Genomic DNA, 17,118 nt, shown 5'->3' with positions numbered 1-17,118 from the left:
CAGGAACTGTCTGTTTATGTTTCATTATGAGGTGTGTGTGTGTGTGTGTGTGTGTGTGTGTGTGTGTGTGTGTGTGTGTGTGGGTGTGGGTGTGTGTTATAGTGTCTGCCAAGTGAAGGCTTTCCCAGGAAAATAAGCCTGTGGCACAGTGTAAACAGTTTGGGGGGGTCTTGTTATGGTGTCCCTTGCCCCCTCACCACCCGGGGCCTCAGGGAACAACTGGGCCCTTTAATGTGGCCTCCAGGCTGTTTGTACAGATGTGGGGATCTGGAGATTCAGACCCAGGGCCTGGTGAACCCCAGACCTCAGCCCACATAGGGCCAGCCAGGCCACGCTTTGACAGGGCTCTCTGCTGTCTCAACATAGCCAGACTCTGACATAGCCGGACTCTGACATAGCCAGACTCTGACATAGCCGGACTCTGACATAGCCGGACTCTGACATAGCCGGACTCTGACATAGCCTGACTCCGACGAAGCCTGACTCTGACATAGCCTGACTCTGACATAGCCTGACTCTGTAGCCACCTGAGCCATAATATATTCAAATGCACCCTAATCTCTTATAGTGCCCTACTTTTGATGAGGGCCCATAGGGCTCATAGGACTCTGGTCAAACGTAGTGCTCTTGCACTATATAGGGAATAGGTGCCATTTGGGACGCACCCCTAGGTAGAGTGCAGAGATGCAGGATATCCAGTCATAGGATATAATATATTGAATATACACTGAGTGTATAAAACATTAAGAACACCTTCCTAATATTGAGTTGCACTCTACAAGGTGTAGAAAGCGTTCCACAGGGATGCTGGCACATGTTGACTCAAATGCTTCCCACTGTTGTGTCAAGTTGGCTGGATGTCCCTTGGGTGGTGGACCATTCTTGATACACACGGGAAGCTTTTGAGCGTGAAAAACCCAGCATTGTTGCAGTTCTTGACACAAACCGGTGCGCCTGGCACCTACTACCATACACCATTTAAAATGCACTTAAAATCCTTTCACTTCCTATGGCAGGGGTAGTCAACTAGATTCAGCCGCAGGCTGTTTTTTCTTGGAGCAAATTATCTGGGGCCCGGAAAATAATGATTATAATTTGTACACTGCAAATTGGCCACAACTGGCCACAATTCCAAAAATACATTGTATTTGAAAATAACAATAATTGTATACCTTGATTACGTTGAGACATGATCAAATATCTCTCTTTTTTTGTGGGAATACCTCCCCCACTTGGGGGCCTGTTTTTGTTGGCGGGCCACCTGTTGCGTGTGTGTGTGTGTGTGTGTGTGTGTGTGTGTGTGTGTGTGTGTGTGTGTATGGTTACAGTTTGAATAGTGTGAACAAACTAACTATGATGCTGTCGAGAACTCATTTTAACATGTTTTTACGTGCACATTTTCTCTCTCTTGTGTAGGTATCCAGGAGGGTACCCAGTGTACTAAGTGTAAGAATGAGTGGGCACTGAAGACCTCCATAGCACTGCTCTACGTGCTGTGCACTCTACTCACCATTGCTGTTGCTGTCCTCGGGTATAAAGGTAAGCAAGGACACCTGTCAGTCAAAGTGCATGCTTCTGTAAACTGTATTTCTGACTGTAGATAGTTTACACTACCTCCACTGGTGTCTATGGACATAATATTGCTTTCAGAATAAAAGTCCCCAGGGTACAGACAATTACAATGACTCAATACATTATGCCTAAAATAAAAGTCATAATACCACTAAGGCTATACTACTTGTAAGGTAGGGGGAGACATCTCTTCATGCTTGTGTATCTGCCAAAGTGGTTGCTACTTTAGAGACATAGAATGGAAAGTCTAGCTATGTCACTGTGTAAGCTGACTGGGACCGTGGTGACCAGCATTGCTCAACCAAACCTTATTACGCCTTCACATTGAGAAAGTGAGTGTCCAAACTGTGCGTGAGGTCCTTCTCCACATCCTGCCAGGAAATAAGATCACCCCTGTTTGGTCACCATGAGCACAGTGTGTTTGTTTGCTTTGGAGTGTGTGTGTGTGTGTGTGTGGGGGGGGGTGTGTGCTGTATGTGTTTTGTGTGTGTGTGTGCTGTATGTGTTTTGTGTGTGTGTGTGTGTGTGTACGTGTGTACGTATGGACGTGTGTGTGTTTGTGTGGGCTAATGTCCCCAGTGACTCCTTACGGTCTGCCCAAACATGACATAGATGCTGTTGGGCAAGGTTTCATTGTTCTTAATTCAGGCTAGTGGAAGAGTCATGGAAACTCTGAGCGATCCCACTGACTGTAAGACCATCACACTCTCTGAAACCAAAACAAGCCCTGTTCTCTCCAAAGTGACATTAACTCAGCCGCAACCCGCCCCCTTTTTTGCCTTTATTTGAAATCCTCAGCGCTCTTGTATGTTCTCCCCCTTGCACCCTTCCTGCACCCCTGCACACCCCCGTTCCCCCTCTCTCGGGACCCAATGACTTACTCTCAGCTTATTTTACCAACACCCCCACACTCACACCTCAAGGAACCGACCCGCGGTTTTGTCGAGCTCCACTTCCAGTCTGTGTTCCGATTTTTCCAGCTTTGGGAAAACTGTCCCGCAACGGTCCAAAGGCCGAACTTAGACTGTTCCTGTGATAATTACGCTAACCGATCTCATGTGTGCACAAATAACCGTTTTAACATCGCTCGTGGTTGTTGGGTATTTTCGACTAAATTAAAAGTGATGTCCTTTACACTCACAATTGGGTTCAGTCAGTCAGTAGTCAATCCTCATCCTTGTTCCACACTGCACATTTTCATGTAGCCCTAATTAAGACCAGATAAGCGGTAAACTCACTGCAACTCTAGCAAAACCCACTAAAATGTTTTTTTACTGGCAGAGCTGTAGTAGTGGGCTGTCCAGGGAACCACAGCTCCACAGCCTAACCATGCAGTCAGGTTTAGATGGTTATGTGAAGTAAGACTAGGGTTGTGGCGGTCACGAAAATACATCAGCCGGTGATTGTCAAGCAAATATCTGTTGGTCTCACGGTAATTGACGTTAATTAACATAAACACATTTCGCGTCTCCTGGCTTCCACATACACTGATGCAGACCTTTGGAACGTCTACATTTTAAAACATCGAATAAATCCATGTAATATAGCCTACACCTTCACAAAAGATCCATTATTTAAGTCTATTTCAGAAGAGCAGAATAGCATACTCCGAGTTGTCCTTATGTTAGCTCCTGATCTGTCCCTTGAATGAGTAGATGTTCTAAAACTTTGGACTGGTAGTGTATGTACTCCTATATGCTTAATTAAGAGTTATTCATGTAACTTAAGTTGTTCTACAAACGTTGGTCTGTATGTTTCGATTTTTAAGACATTGTAAGGCTGCATGATGCGACTCTAATGATGATTTGAAAAAAGTTGCTTGAAAGGCACAAGTTTTTTTGCGCAGGCTGCACACACTTTATCTGTCTCTCATTCACATTTTGGCAAGTACTTGAAAATGCCTTTAATTTCACGGCGGAATCCCTTTGTGTGGCCGTAATGCACCCCCAAAAAAATCTATACCTTTTGCGGCCAGTGGCCGTTGTATCCTTGGACCGGAGTGCTGCTTTGTGCCCTTCTCCCTGAGTGCTGCATGCTCCAAAGCACATCTCTCTCACATGGCTCTCCTTCGCAGGATCGCGTCTTTCTCACAGGCTACAAGTGAAGACAGACACATCGGGGACGCAACTGCGCGCATCCTTATCTAATCCCGAGGTACATAGTAAAGATATTGAAAGAACTGTCCACATTTACTTTTCGGCAGCCAGCAAGCTGATTAAGCCTAATGAACAGCAAAAGCACTAGCCAATGTCAATCTACTATCCGCCATAGTACAAAAGTTGACCTATTCTGTGCGAGAAACAAATATTTGAAACATAGTCTGGGACAGTTGTGGGATGCGATAGATCCCAAATTAATACAAAGACTGTCACGGCTTTCTTCCTGGGAAGGAGAGGCGGCACAAAACGCAGCGTGGTTATAGTTCATGTTTTTTTTTTTTATAAGAAAACTCAAACATGAACAAACTACCAAACAATAATCGTGAAAACCGTAACAGTCCTAACTGGTGCATAAAACACAAAGACAGGAAACAATCACCCACAAAATCTCCAAAGAATATGGCTGCCTAAATATGGTTCCCAATCAGAGACAACAATAAACACCTGCCTCTGATTGAGAACCACTCTAGGCAACCATAGACTTACCTAGACAACTAAACTGAACACAACCCCATTAATCTAATAAACCCCTAGACAAGACGAAACACAATAAATCACCCATGTCGCACCCTGGCCTAACCAAAATAATAAAGAAAACAAAGATAACTATGGCCGGGCGTGACAAACACTAAAATCCCCAAAATATTTTTACACAATATGGCTGACGCAGCAGATCAGAATGTTTAGCTGTAAATGTTGATCAACTATTAGGCTGTTTTATCACGTTATAACGCAGCAATGCGCACAAAAGGTCCATTAGCGGGAAAACACCGTTATCAAAAGTCACCGTAAATGCGATACAGTCAATGCTTTTATTATAAAGGTGCATTTTAATGGTGAAAATGATCTCCCCCAAACTTGAAAGGTACTCGTTACTTATGTATGCCAGTTAGACTCCACACCCCTTGTAATTTTTAGAAGTTATTTGGCACTTTAGTTGTGATACAAACATTATCAAAACATATAGGCCTATGGGCTAGGCTTTATGAGGTGTGCGACTATAATTCTAAAAAGTCGCACAAAAATGTATAATTTCTTGCCTTATGCTGGGCATTGTTCACAAGTGATAATATATCATTTACAAGTGATAGGCTAATATTGTCAGACTATTCTTGATTTAATCTTGTCGTTACATAAATTTGAAGTCAGAAGTTTACATACACATTTGTGTATTACATTACTGTATTACAGTTTTTAAACCACACCAAAAATGTCTTATTCAGAAACTATAGTTTTGTCAAGTCTGTTGTGTCATGCACAAAGTAGATGAAGGTACCAAGTTCATCTGTACAAACAATAGTACGCAAGTGTAAACACCATGGGACCATGCAGCCGTCATACCGCTCAGGAAGGAGATGCGTTCTGTCTCCTAGAGATTAATGTACCTTGGTGCAAAAAGTGTAAATCAATCCCAGAACAACAGCAAAGGACCTTGTGAAGATGCTGGAGGAAACAGGTACAAAAGTATCTATATCCACAGTAAAACGAGTCCTATATCGACATAACCTGAAAGGCCGCTCAGCAAGGAAGAAGCCACTGCTCCAAAACCTCCATTAAAAAAACCAGACTATGTTTTGCAACTGCACATGGGGACAAAGATCGTACTTTGTGGAGAAATGTTGTCTGGTCTGATGAAAAAAATATATAACTGTTTGGCCATAATGACCATTGTTATGTTTGGAGGAAAAAGGGGAGGCTTGCAAGCCGAAGAACACCATCCCAACCATGAAGCAAGGGGGGGGGGGGGGCAGCATCATATTGTGGGGGTGCTTTACTGCAGGAGGGACTGGTGCACTACACAAAATAGATAGCATCATGAGGCAGGAAAAGTATGTGGATATATTGAAGCAACATCTCAAGACATCAGTCAGGAAGTTAAATCTTGGTCGCAAATGGGTCTTCCAAATAGACAATGACCACAAGCATACTCCCAAAATAGTGGGAAAATGGCTTAAAAACAACAAAGTCAAAGTATTGGAGTGGCCATCACAAAGCCCTGACCTCAATCCTATAGAAAATGTGTGGGCAGAACTGAAAAAGCTTGTGTGAACAAGGAGGCCTACAAACCTGACTACACCAGCTCTGTCTGGAGGAATGGGCCAAAATTCACCCAACTTATTGTGGGAAGCTTGTGGAAGGGCTACCTGAAACGTTTGACCCAAGTTGAACAATTTAAAGGCAATGCTACCAAATACTAATTGAGTGTATGTAAACTTCTGACCCACTGGGAATGTCATGAAAGAAATAAAGCTGAAATAAATCATTCTCTCTACTATTATTCTGACATTCACATTCTTAAAATAAAGTGGTGATCCTAACTGACCTAAGACAGGGATTTTTTACTATAATTAAATGTCAGGAATTGTGAAAAACGGAGTTTAAATGTATTTGGCTACGGTGTATGTAAACTTCCGACTTCAACTGTATACCAAATAATATATGTGTGAAATTTGTTTTGATTTAGAATCGACCAGTATCATGCACCTGTCTCAAAACCGGGGCAGCGGGAAAAATGTCATCTATGCACTTAAATAGAGAATGGAGGACGCTTTTCCTGTGGTTCATTTTCAGGCCAGCCAGGTGTGCTGATTATTAGGAAAGTTGAGAAATAAATATAGTAGGCCTAACCTATAGAAAGCTGATGCGATCCTCCTTTTTTAAATATAGGCCATCACTCTGTTTTCTCGCTAAATTGCATAGCCTATATAAAGGTTGCGCAACATGAGCTCATGGGCTCTCATGAAGTGTCTGATTAGATTTTTGATTACATTTGCATTGATGTCAGAGTGATTAGAGGGACAATAGAGTGCTGAGTACCAGGCAGTTAACAAGTTTGATTAGGCTACTAATGACCATCAGCAGCATCAGAGCTTGGAGAAGCCTAATTACAGTGACTAAACAGTCACGTGGAATTTGACCGCCTTAATGACTCGGGACTGCCCTTGTGTCGGTATTATAGTCACCGCAACAGCCGTAAGTGAGACCCCAATGTACTATTCACTTCACATATGTATTATGTACTGTAGGATGCAGTGTGGCCAGATATCTTAACATCGAGCTGACCCTACGCTCTCTAAACTCACCCATAGCAATGTCCTTGCTTCATCACCTGATCTCTTTATGGTGTGTATGTGATCTCCACTGAGCTACAGTATAGAACCTCCATGGTAGGCTGTGAAAACCTCTTCTCCAGCTCTCAGACATTGTCCTGGCAGGAAAGACTAGGGTTGCGTCCCCTATGGGGGCCCTGGACAAAAGTAGCGCACTGTATAGGGAATAGGGTGTCATTTGAGACACGACCCAGGCTATATGAGGGAGGGATTAGACACAGGTGAATATGAGGAGGGAGAGGAATCAGAGAAGAGAATAAGAGGGTGTAGGGGGAGTCTCGCCCTCTCTTTGGCCTCACTCAGCACTCATGCTGCGTTCTCCCTCTCTCTCATTCTGCTCCAGCTGTGTACATGGAATCTGTCACTACATTCTGGGCTATAATATTGAGCTTTAGCAAAAATAAGCAGAGGTGTCAGGGTGTGTGTGTGAGTTTGTCGTGTGCTTGCGTGTGTTGTGTGTATTGTGAGGAAGGGATGACACCCAGAAACCACAGCTGCAGCACAGCTGGCCTAGGGCATAGCTCTGGGGACCAGATATTATACAGTGTGTGTGTGTGTGGGTGTGCGTGCGTGCATGCGTGCATACGCGTGTTTATATGTGTGTGATCATGTGTGTGTGTGCATGTGTGTGTGAGCACGTGTGTGTGTGAGTGCATGTGTGTATGTGCATGCGTATGCGTCTATCAACACAGTATTAAAGATATTTAAATATATATTTATGATAAAATGGATTCCAACCACTAAGAGCATCCGTGTGTGTGTGTGTGTGTGTGTGTGTGTGTGTGTGTGTGTGTGTGTGTGTGTGTGTGTGTACTCTCCCTGTGATTCTCCAGCATTCAGCTAAACCATGTAAAGCATGACTGTCGTTCCAGAGTAGCAGTCTAGCAGCGTATGTGGGCCATTTAGGATGCTAATTGTTTCATAACTTGGAAGAGAGTTTCCCAAAGTTGTGTTTTTAATCCACAGCGTTCTGCATTAACGTCTATTTGAATCCAACATCTAGACAGAGAGGAAGTAATACATTAGTACAGAGAGCATCACACCGAAGTGATTAAAGTTTAACAGAGAGGATGAGTGCAATTAAAAACATGTCCCCCAGACATAGAAAGAAGTCAAAACAAACAACAGATAAACTGTGTGTGTGTGTGTGTGTGTGTGTGTGTGTGTGTGTGTGTGTGTGTGTGTGTGTGTCTTTCTCTCTATAACAATTACAATGTGCAGTAGGTGTACGGTTTGGTCTGCAGACCTGAGCTGAATGTGTCTTTTGTGCTCTGTGTGGTACAGTAGTTTGTGGTGTCTGGAAATGTGTCTCGTTTAGTTTGCAGTGGAACGTTTCATTTCAGACTGGCCATGCCTCTCCACTCTGAGCTAATACTACTCTTTCAATCGAGAGGGCATTTTTCTAGTTCATATGTTTTCTTTTTTTTGAGAGAGAGTAATTTGGGGGGCGGATAGTCATCTATGAGGGTAAACATTTGAAACATATTTCCACCATGAAAAGGCTGCTGTACATCCGTAGTGGCATTTGTTTTCCGTATACAGGCAACTTGAGTTTCCCAAAACATTAGGACGTCGACTCTGTACAAAACCATTTTCCATCAGAATTATATTCTCTCTGTTTCAAGTCTGGATACATCTCTTTGAATGGTAGGGAGTGTTGTTTTGATTCCTTGTTTCCTGTACTGGAAAGAGAGGGATGGTGGGAGAATTAGACGTTCAGTGAGTGTATGTAATAAACGGTTTCTCAAACATGTGGAAGCACTTACTCCGGCGTTCAACACACACTACTACACACGTCTATGAGGCTACCCATACCAGGCCCATATTCAGAAAGCGTCTCAGAGTAGGAATGCTGATCTAGGATCAGATTTGCCTTAAATCATTATGAACAAGATCAGCACTGCTACTCTCAGCCGCTTTGTGAATATGGACCCCGGTCAACGCTATCAGCTACAGTAGGAGTGATTCTAACACAGGACACTCACCTGAAACATATTCCATCTAAATGTACAGACTGTACTGTTGAGATGAATTCCCTGCTGTGCATGCAAGCAAATATGGCACACATTTTTGTTTGCCATAATTACAGATGGAACACATGCAAGTCATTAAAAGCTTGCATGAAACTTCTGGGTTTCTATTTTCAGAAGGCATTTTTTTCCTATTGTTTGTTGACAATGAGAAAAGTACACTCATCCTCGGCGGTTTGAAGAATGTTTCTCTGTCTCTCGTCTCTCATTTCCAGTCGAAGTTGCCTTTCATTGTCAGTTAGACGTTCTATCATCACTAGTCTTCCTTAATTACGGGGCCCTCTTTTATGTTCTATGTAACTTGCAATGTTGAAGCATATTTATTTTTTCCTTTATTACAACTGTGCCGTAGAAACATGTAAGATTCAGTGGTTATTTTAGCATGTAAATCTTTTTGGGGCAAACTTTTTTTAGATTCATGCCAGCAAAGCCACTACACAACACAACACCAAACAATAAAGGAATTGGACTATAACAGTGACAAACGGTGCCCACAAACTGTTAGGGCCTACATAAAGCTGTCCCAACATCAGCAGTCCCAACAACAGTCCTAACATCTTACCACTGCTAAACCTGGTTATCAGGTTTAGCAGTTCAACGAAACAGTTAATTCAGCCTCATTTACTGCCTTAAAAAAAAACATATCTTATATGGCTGACTAGCTGAAACCAATGTGGTTTCTACCAAATTATTAGGGTGAGGCACATGGTCTACTAACAGCTTACTACACAACATACACTTAGTATTATTTTCTTGGCTACAAGTATACATGCAGTATCACCCTGGCATATTACATCATTTATGCAGCAGCATACAAGATATTTTTGGACTCACCTTGTTGTGCTGTGCTCACTTAAACTGGAAGGTGGCACGACCGTCCTTCTTTTGGGCTCTAGAAAGAGGACCGAAATCACTACTTGAAATGTCGGAACTGAGATTTCCCAGTTCCGAGCATGGCCAATGTATTCAAACTTTTCTGGCCCATGGCGTTACCTTTTTTTTCGTAATATCCAATTGGTAGTTACAATCTTGTTTTATCGTTGCAACTCTCCTACGGACTTGGAGAAGGTCGAGAGCCTCACTAGTTCTTGCTTAACCCGGAAGCAAGCCGCACCAATGTGTCAGAGGAAACACGCACCCGGCCCGCCAAAAGGAGTCGCTAGAGCACGATGAGACAAGGACATCTCGGCCGGCCAAACCCTTCCCTAACCCAGATGACGCTGGGCCAAATGTGCGTCGCCTCATGGGTCTCCCGGTCACAGCCGGCTGTAACACGGCCTGGGATCGAACCCGTGGCTGCAGTGGCGCCTTAGCACTCATTTTTGAATTAGCAATTTCCAACTTGTTGTGTGATGTTTATGTCCAATGGCCGATGAGCACCGATACATTTTATCTATCATTTCTCTTCATATGACAATGATTGAAAAGGATTTGCCAGTAGATGGTTGACTTCATGCATGAAGACGACTGCTTGTCTAGCTTGCTAGCTAAGATTTTGAAAGTATGAAGTTGACATGATCAGTCCAATCAAAGCTACGGTAGATATAACGTGATTTGATGTAATTTTATCTGTGGTCAATGGCCTTGAGCCTTCATGGATGGGCACTTCTAATGTAAGTCTATGGCAGCACCCAGGGGGCTTGAATGTTCGAGCTCTACCCATACATTTTGCAGTCCCCATGAGTGACAGAACACTGAGCCAATTACGGCACAACTAAAGAACATTACCAACCCCTAAGCTCCGTATTTTCCTCTGGCTGCCCCACCACCACAGAATGCACTGAGCTAGGCTGAAACGTCTCCATTTGGAGATGCTTTACTCAAGAAAGCAAAAAAAGAGATCGTGTTTGTTTGCGGCTTTATTAACTCAAAGATTATTATAATATTTTTTTTTACATTGTTTGCAAACTGATATGCGATACGTATTAATGCCAAAATAACATGAAAAACAGCCGGGACTCTGCAGGAAAGCTTCCTCGCCCCTCACTGTCTGAGACTGGTATACGGTAGATGTAAAGTACTCTGCAACTACACCTTACACATTGAAAGCTACGAAGATCATAAGCACATACAGCATGACCAGGGAGATACACCCAGTCATAACAGTGGGATCTATCTATCCATGTCCTACCGTGCTCTCAGTCAGAGGGAGGGAATGAGGTGATGCTAAATCTTCTCATCCTGTGTCTTTACGATGATTTGGCCCTAGAATAAAATAGATGATTATACCCATTAAAGGTTTAGCTTGGTGGGGTCTTTGAGCTTGATGGTTTGGTTGGTCTTTACCTGTGGAGGATAGAAATGACAGAAATAGCATGGTGTGCAGTTTTTACCACTGGTTTGAACCCCTGTGGTCTCCAATTAGATGGTTAGAGATGCCTCCATAGCCTGTGGTGGTGGTGGTGGTGGTGGTGGTGGTGGGATGATTCCCAGACACATTCCATAGGAAATGAAGGGTCCTGTCGCCTGTGGGGGCGTAAAGACCCTGCCTGACACAGCGTCTGTTTCCTTAGGGTACACTTTGAACCCCCTGTTTACTGAGGACCCCCACTTGGGTTGCTTCCTGTCCCCCAGGGTCCCCCTGTCTCTGTCCCACTTTGATCATCTCCAGATCCTACTCCCTCTGACCACCCACCCCCTCTGCACTCATCTTCCAGTGACTTCAGTGTCTCATGCTCAGTATTCATGGACGCACCAAGTCATTGAGACATTATTGTGTATTACATGACCATTTCCTAATCTTAGAGCTTGTGATTGCTGAGGCAACCATTATTACATACCCACCAGATAAATATACATCTTATATGATATCTTATATATTGTGTCTGAGTGAGCTTTCATAAGTATCCTGTCTGATCCCTTTTGTATAGTTTCAGGCTATTCTGCCCATCCTTCTCAGACTGTTAATATTGTATGGAGCCAACCACTGTGCTGAAGACCTAACCCTGATCTTTTCTGTGTTGTGCTGTGTTGTTTTGTTTGTTTTGCAGTGGTGCAAAAGGTTGACAATGTGTCCGAAGGTATCGAGAGCTATGGGGGGAAGATCATTGCTGTGGAAACAGACTTGAAAAAGCTAGGTGAGTTTCAACCCTACCTACCACATGGTCACAGCAGTATGGAGCATATACGCTAGCCAGTTGACCATACAGTATCCCTTGTACTATGGGTCTATGCATTATCTTGAATATATCAAATGAATCAGAATAGCTGTTTTTTTTTGAAACATTCATCATTGAGAGAAGTGTAACTTCATCTAACTCTCAGTTATAAAGTCCAAGTCAATTTGATCCCATGTTCCCAGATGACCAGACTGGCGAGAAGTCGGAGAACACCACCACAGAAATCCAGGCCTTTAAGAACAACATCTGGGCTCTGCAGAGGCAGCTGTCCGAGGTGGCTGAAAGGAGCAGTAGTAACCGGGCAGCCCTGGGTCGTCTGCAGGATGCTGGCCAGGACATGCAAGGCAGCCAGGGCTCCATCCAGGGTCTGCTGGATGCCAACACAGCCATGCTGAGGTCCGTCAACGGCACCTTGCGGGCCTACGGCGGCACCATGGAGGGTCTTCAGGACGACACGGCTCGGCTGCAGACGGAGCTCCAGGAGCAGGTTCGGCAGCAGGGCCAGGCCCTGTTCAGCATCGGGAATCTCAACCTCACCCAGGCCCAACAAAGGGGCCTGATCTTGGCTTTGCAGAGGTCAGTGGACGACACCAGCCAGGCAATCCAGAAGATCCGCAATGACTTCCAGAGCATAGAGCAGACGGCCAGGCAGACTAAGTCGGATGCTGATTGGCTGCGGGAGAAGGTGCAGAACCTCCAGGTGCTGGCCTCCAACGCCTCTGTCCTGGCCAAGGCCAACAACGACATTCTGGAGGACGTGGGTTCTCAGCTGGCCTCGCTGTCCGGACAGCTGCAGAACACCTCCAGCCTGGCGGAGAACCACGACCAGACCCTCAGGGAGATCATGGACCAGCAGAGGGACCATGACAACCTCACCTCCTCCAAGTTCGACCAGCTGGAGATACGCCTGGACGAGTCGGAGGGGAGCATCGACCGTGTCACGGGCAACATCAGCTTTACAACCCAACTCCTGGGCGCCATCAATCTCAACCTCAACGAGCTGCGCACCTGCGCTGAAACGGTAGGACGCCACTCCGACTACCTGGCTGACCTGAACTCCACGGTTTTGGACGTGAGGTCGGACACCACCACACTAAGGTTGCAGCAGGACGACCTGGCGGCCCGCCTCGACAAAGAGGTCACCAGCCTCTCCATTGTCATGGAGGAGATGAAACTGGTGGACAGCAAGCACTCACAGCTAATCACCAACTTCACCATTCTCCAGGGTGAGGGCACACACTAAATAGTAGCTTTTTATTTTGTTCACGTAGAAGTGTGTTGTAAACAGTTGAACAGACACGTTTCAAAAGAAAACATAATGTTTCTTGTTTCAGGTCCACCTGGTCCCAGAGGCCCGCGGGGAGACAAAGGACCCCAGGGAGTGGCAGGTCAGGCCGGTCAGAAGGGGGAAAAAGGGGATAAAGGTGGGCCTGGGGTGCAGGGGCTCCGTGGAGAGAAGGGATCACCAGGACCACTGGGACTAACAGGTTCCAGAGGTCAACAAGGCTCACGGGGCAACCCAGGTTCAAAGGGCTCCCGAGGGTCAGGCGGCAGGGCAGGACCTCCGGGTGCGAAGGGTGAGCCAGGAACGGCTGGGCTCCTTGGGAGAGATGGACAGCCCGGTCCTCAGGGGCCCCAGGGCCCGCCGGGAGACCTAGGACAGGTGGGGCCGGCTGGGGTACAGGGACCCAGGGGAGTGATGGGGCCTGTGGGGGCCCCAGGGCCACCTGGACTACCAGGACATCCTGCCCGACCTGCAGCAGTAGCAGCAGTGCCTTTGGCCTCTGTCTCTCTGAAGAGTGACTCCCCCGCCCCTACAGTGTTGGCCCCAGGTAAGACTCACGCATAATACTCTTTATACACCATTAATATCTCTGTATCACTCTGTCAACACCATCTATGAGTTGACAGGACATGAGTTAATTGGTGATAGTTTGACAATATAACCAAATTAACTTCAGGTTGTCCTCATGAGTGGGTTGGCTTCAGAGACAAATGCTACCACTTCTCCAGGGAGCTGCACAACTTTGACGATGCAAAGAAAAGCTGTGATGCCCAGACTGCGTCAATGGTGATCATTAACGATATCGCTGAACAGGTGACAGTCCTTCTTATAAGCCTTTTGTAATACAATGCACATCTGTTTGAATATTCATAAAATGAGTGACATTACTGACATCATGTTTTCTTTCCCCCCCCCACCAGAAATGGCTGCAGAAGCAGACCTCTGGAAAGGGCTACTTCTGGATGGGTCTGACAGATAGGGAGAAGGAGAATGTTTGGCACTGGCTGGATGGAACCGAACCTGCCTTCACGTGAGTATAGTACCTCAGTGACAAGGCTGATCCCTTGTGAGACCTCACATTGACATCAATGTGTGACTGAAGGGAAGGTGTCTGAAGTTAGGTTTCAGTCCTCACTGAATTCGTTTCTATAGTTGGAAGGAATTCAGTGTGTGAGTGCCCTCTGCTGTGTGATTGTAGGAAGTGGAAGCCGGGCCAGCCAGACAACTGGAGCCACGGGCATGAGAGAGGAGAGGACTGCGCAGGCCTCATCCACGAGGGACTGTGGAATGATTTCTTCTGTGAAGATCTCATCAGCTACATCTGTGAGAAAGCCATGGAGAGCTGTGAGTATCCGTCTGTCTGTCTCTTTGTGTGTCTGCTTGTCTGTCTCTGAAGTTTTCTATCCGCATCGGATTCTTCTGTCTAAGTCATAGTTATATTGTTTGCATTAAAAAAGATGTGTATAATCTATCCGTAATATCATTTTCTACAGCAAAAACTCCAGGGTTATAGCACCCTCTGGGGAAGAAGAATAAGAAGCACAGTTGAGTCAGAGGCGGTGTGGTGAGCAGCATTATGTTCCACCCACAAGTGTAACTAGCCCTCTGACACACTTTTGCATGGATATGCTGTATGGAGAGAGACGAGGGACAAACTGCACATGCCTGAATCGGGACTAAGGCTGCATTCACTGAGCTTTCCCCCTCGAGTGGCCAGATTCAGCTATCCTCCAAAGTGATTCCAGACCATTACTTCCAGAATTTGCATTCCAACAACATGACAATCAAGAGTTGAGAGGATCCATATTGTTTTTTAAAATAATGACCCAAGTAATTGACTCATAGATTGGTCTCATTGTTTTTAATGCTGTTTTTTTGTACGACTTTAGTCCATTTATATCCGATTATCTGAATGTATATTTTCATATTGCAGTTCTTCTCAATGTAGATCATTATTTCAGCAGTGCCAATGGGAATCACCACAGTGCCCTTTTCACGGTTTAAAGTCTAGTTCCACAATGATGTAAGGTGCAAAATGATGCGCAAAAAAAGAAGCTAAGAAATGTCGCTGATATGCTATCCTTGAGGAACACCCGTCCTTTCTCAAACCTCAAGAACTGTCTAGCTATATATATATAAAACTATGTTATTATACACATGCATTTGAATAAATGATGTATTTACACACAACAGTCAGAAGGTCTGCTTGGTTGTAAGTCAAGATTGCACAAGTGTACATGTTAGTGTTTCTTGACGGCACTGTACTTTGGCTTATGGTGCCTGTATTGTTTTATGAGTGTGAACTTTCCACAAAGTAGCAATAGTCTGTGGTCACGTTCCAGGCTGACTACATTGCAAACGTTGCATTTACATCAACCAATGGTTGCGAGCGACCCCCCCCCCCCCCCCCCCCCAAAAAAAAAATAAAAAATAAAAATAATGCAGCAGCAGCACACATAGAAATAGGAAGAATAGTACGGGCTTGGAACCTTTAACCCTGGCAATTTGACTGATGAACTCACGGGTAAACGCGCAATGGCTGCCTGGTATTGTGATGCAATAATTGTCATGGTAATGTATAATGTTCATTCAAATGTTAACTGATGTGGCTCATGCAATGGAATGTATTTTTTGTAACGTCAGTTGAGTTTGAATTAACAAATCAGAGCACATCCTGCTTCTACTTCCTGCTTTGCACACTCACAATGGCCGCCAGTCCACCCGTTATGCCATCATTGACTTGATTTAGGACACCCGTTCTAGTCATTCTATTTATATGGCAGCACATGTTATCAGGAGTAACGAAGGAGAGGAGAAAATGTGGTTCTAAAACAATGTAATAAAAATGTTGTCACTATTCTAATGGTTATAACGGAGACCGTGGTCATTTGGCTGGCCATTACAGCATCCAAAAATCCATGACCATCACAACCCTACTGGTCGTGTTCCAGGATGACTACATTGCAGGCGCTGCGTTTACATCAACCAATGCCACATCATCGACTGAGCAGTCAGGCATCCGATTGCTATATCACATGTGGTTATGATGTGGCTGCTGAACACCTATCCAGGTGTTGTGAGTTCTGGCAGTGCAATGCAGTCGGCCTGGAACGCAGCACGTCTGTTTTACTGGAGCTCTTACCAGAGGCCTCATTTTCCTTTATGGTGCCAGGAAGTTGATTCCATCCTCGGATCCATGATACTGTCTCTTCACACGTACATTTGTGACTGGACAAACAATAAGAGTCCAGTGATTTTTGACATTGAATTTTATTGTTTCATTCTTTCTTTCTTGTCTAGCCCTGATTCATAGCATGATGTTGATTCATTCAGCACACTGTAGCACAGGGCTAGGTATCGCAGTGCATACAATTAGATGACCCCAATCTATCCTTCAGCTGCACAGAAGATTGAAACGATCTGACACAGTAGCACCTTTTAGCAGAGGGAATCTAACGCTAACTACCAGTCCATTACCAACAAGGACAATGGATCCTGAACACAGATTTTTAAAACATTAAGAACAAAACAGTGACTAACTGAAGACTGTGAGTGCTCAGATATAAATGTATTATCTCGTATCTTCTCTGCGTGTCTCCTATGTTGGCTTGAACTTTCAAAAGAGAACGCTTTTCTGCAAATATTCAACCTTGTTTTAAGATGTACACTTGTAAATACATTTGACTGAGCTCTTGGTAAACATGAAAACAACATGGAGAGAACATTAGAGCTGAGCAAAGCAACAACAAAAATATTTGTTTCGTCTAAGCTACACCTAAAGCACTAATAACATTCAATACAAGTGTTTTACTGTTAAAAACCATAGAATTGCCAACCTTGTGA

General features: G+C 44.7%; 1 protein-coding gene across 1 annotated transcript in view; it reads left to right on the top strand.

The window, feature by feature from the left end:
- Window positions 1-15,686, top strand: part of LOC115105161 (collectin-12-like) — a 47,919-nt gene extending 32,233 nt beyond the window's left edge. The window contains exons 3-10 of the mRNA XM_029626841.2: window positions 1,417-1,539; window positions 11,862-11,948; window positions 12,173-13,216; window positions 13,325-13,822; window positions 13,952-14,088; window positions 14,196-14,305; window positions 14,474-14,619; window positions 14,769-15,686. Coding sequence (XP_029482701.1) covers window positions 1,417-1,539; window positions 11,862-11,948; window positions 12,173-13,216; window positions 13,325-13,822; window positions 13,952-14,088; window positions 14,196-14,305; window positions 14,474-14,619; window positions 14,769-14,788 — 2,165 coding nt within the window. The 3' untranslated portion in view covers window positions 14,789-15,686. The remainder of the gene's footprint in view (window positions 1-1,416; window positions 1,540-11,861; window positions 11,949-12,172; window positions 13,217-13,324; window positions 13,823-13,951; window positions 14,089-14,195; window positions 14,306-14,473; window positions 14,620-14,768) is intronic.
- The last annotated feature ends 1,432 nt before the right edge of the window (window positions 15,687-17,118 follow it).

Source organism: Oncorhynchus nerka, linkage group LG22 (genome assembly GCF_034236695.1).
Source record: "Oncorhynchus nerka isolate Pitt River linkage group LG22, Oner_Uvic_2.0, whole genome shotgun sequence".
Lineage (NCBI taxonomy): Eukaryota > Metazoa > Chordata > Actinopteri > Salmoniformes > Salmonidae > Oncorhynchus > Oncorhynchus nerka.
The sequence above is the reverse complement of the archived record's forward strand: the minus strand, read 5'-3'. Positions and strand labels throughout refer to the sequence as shown.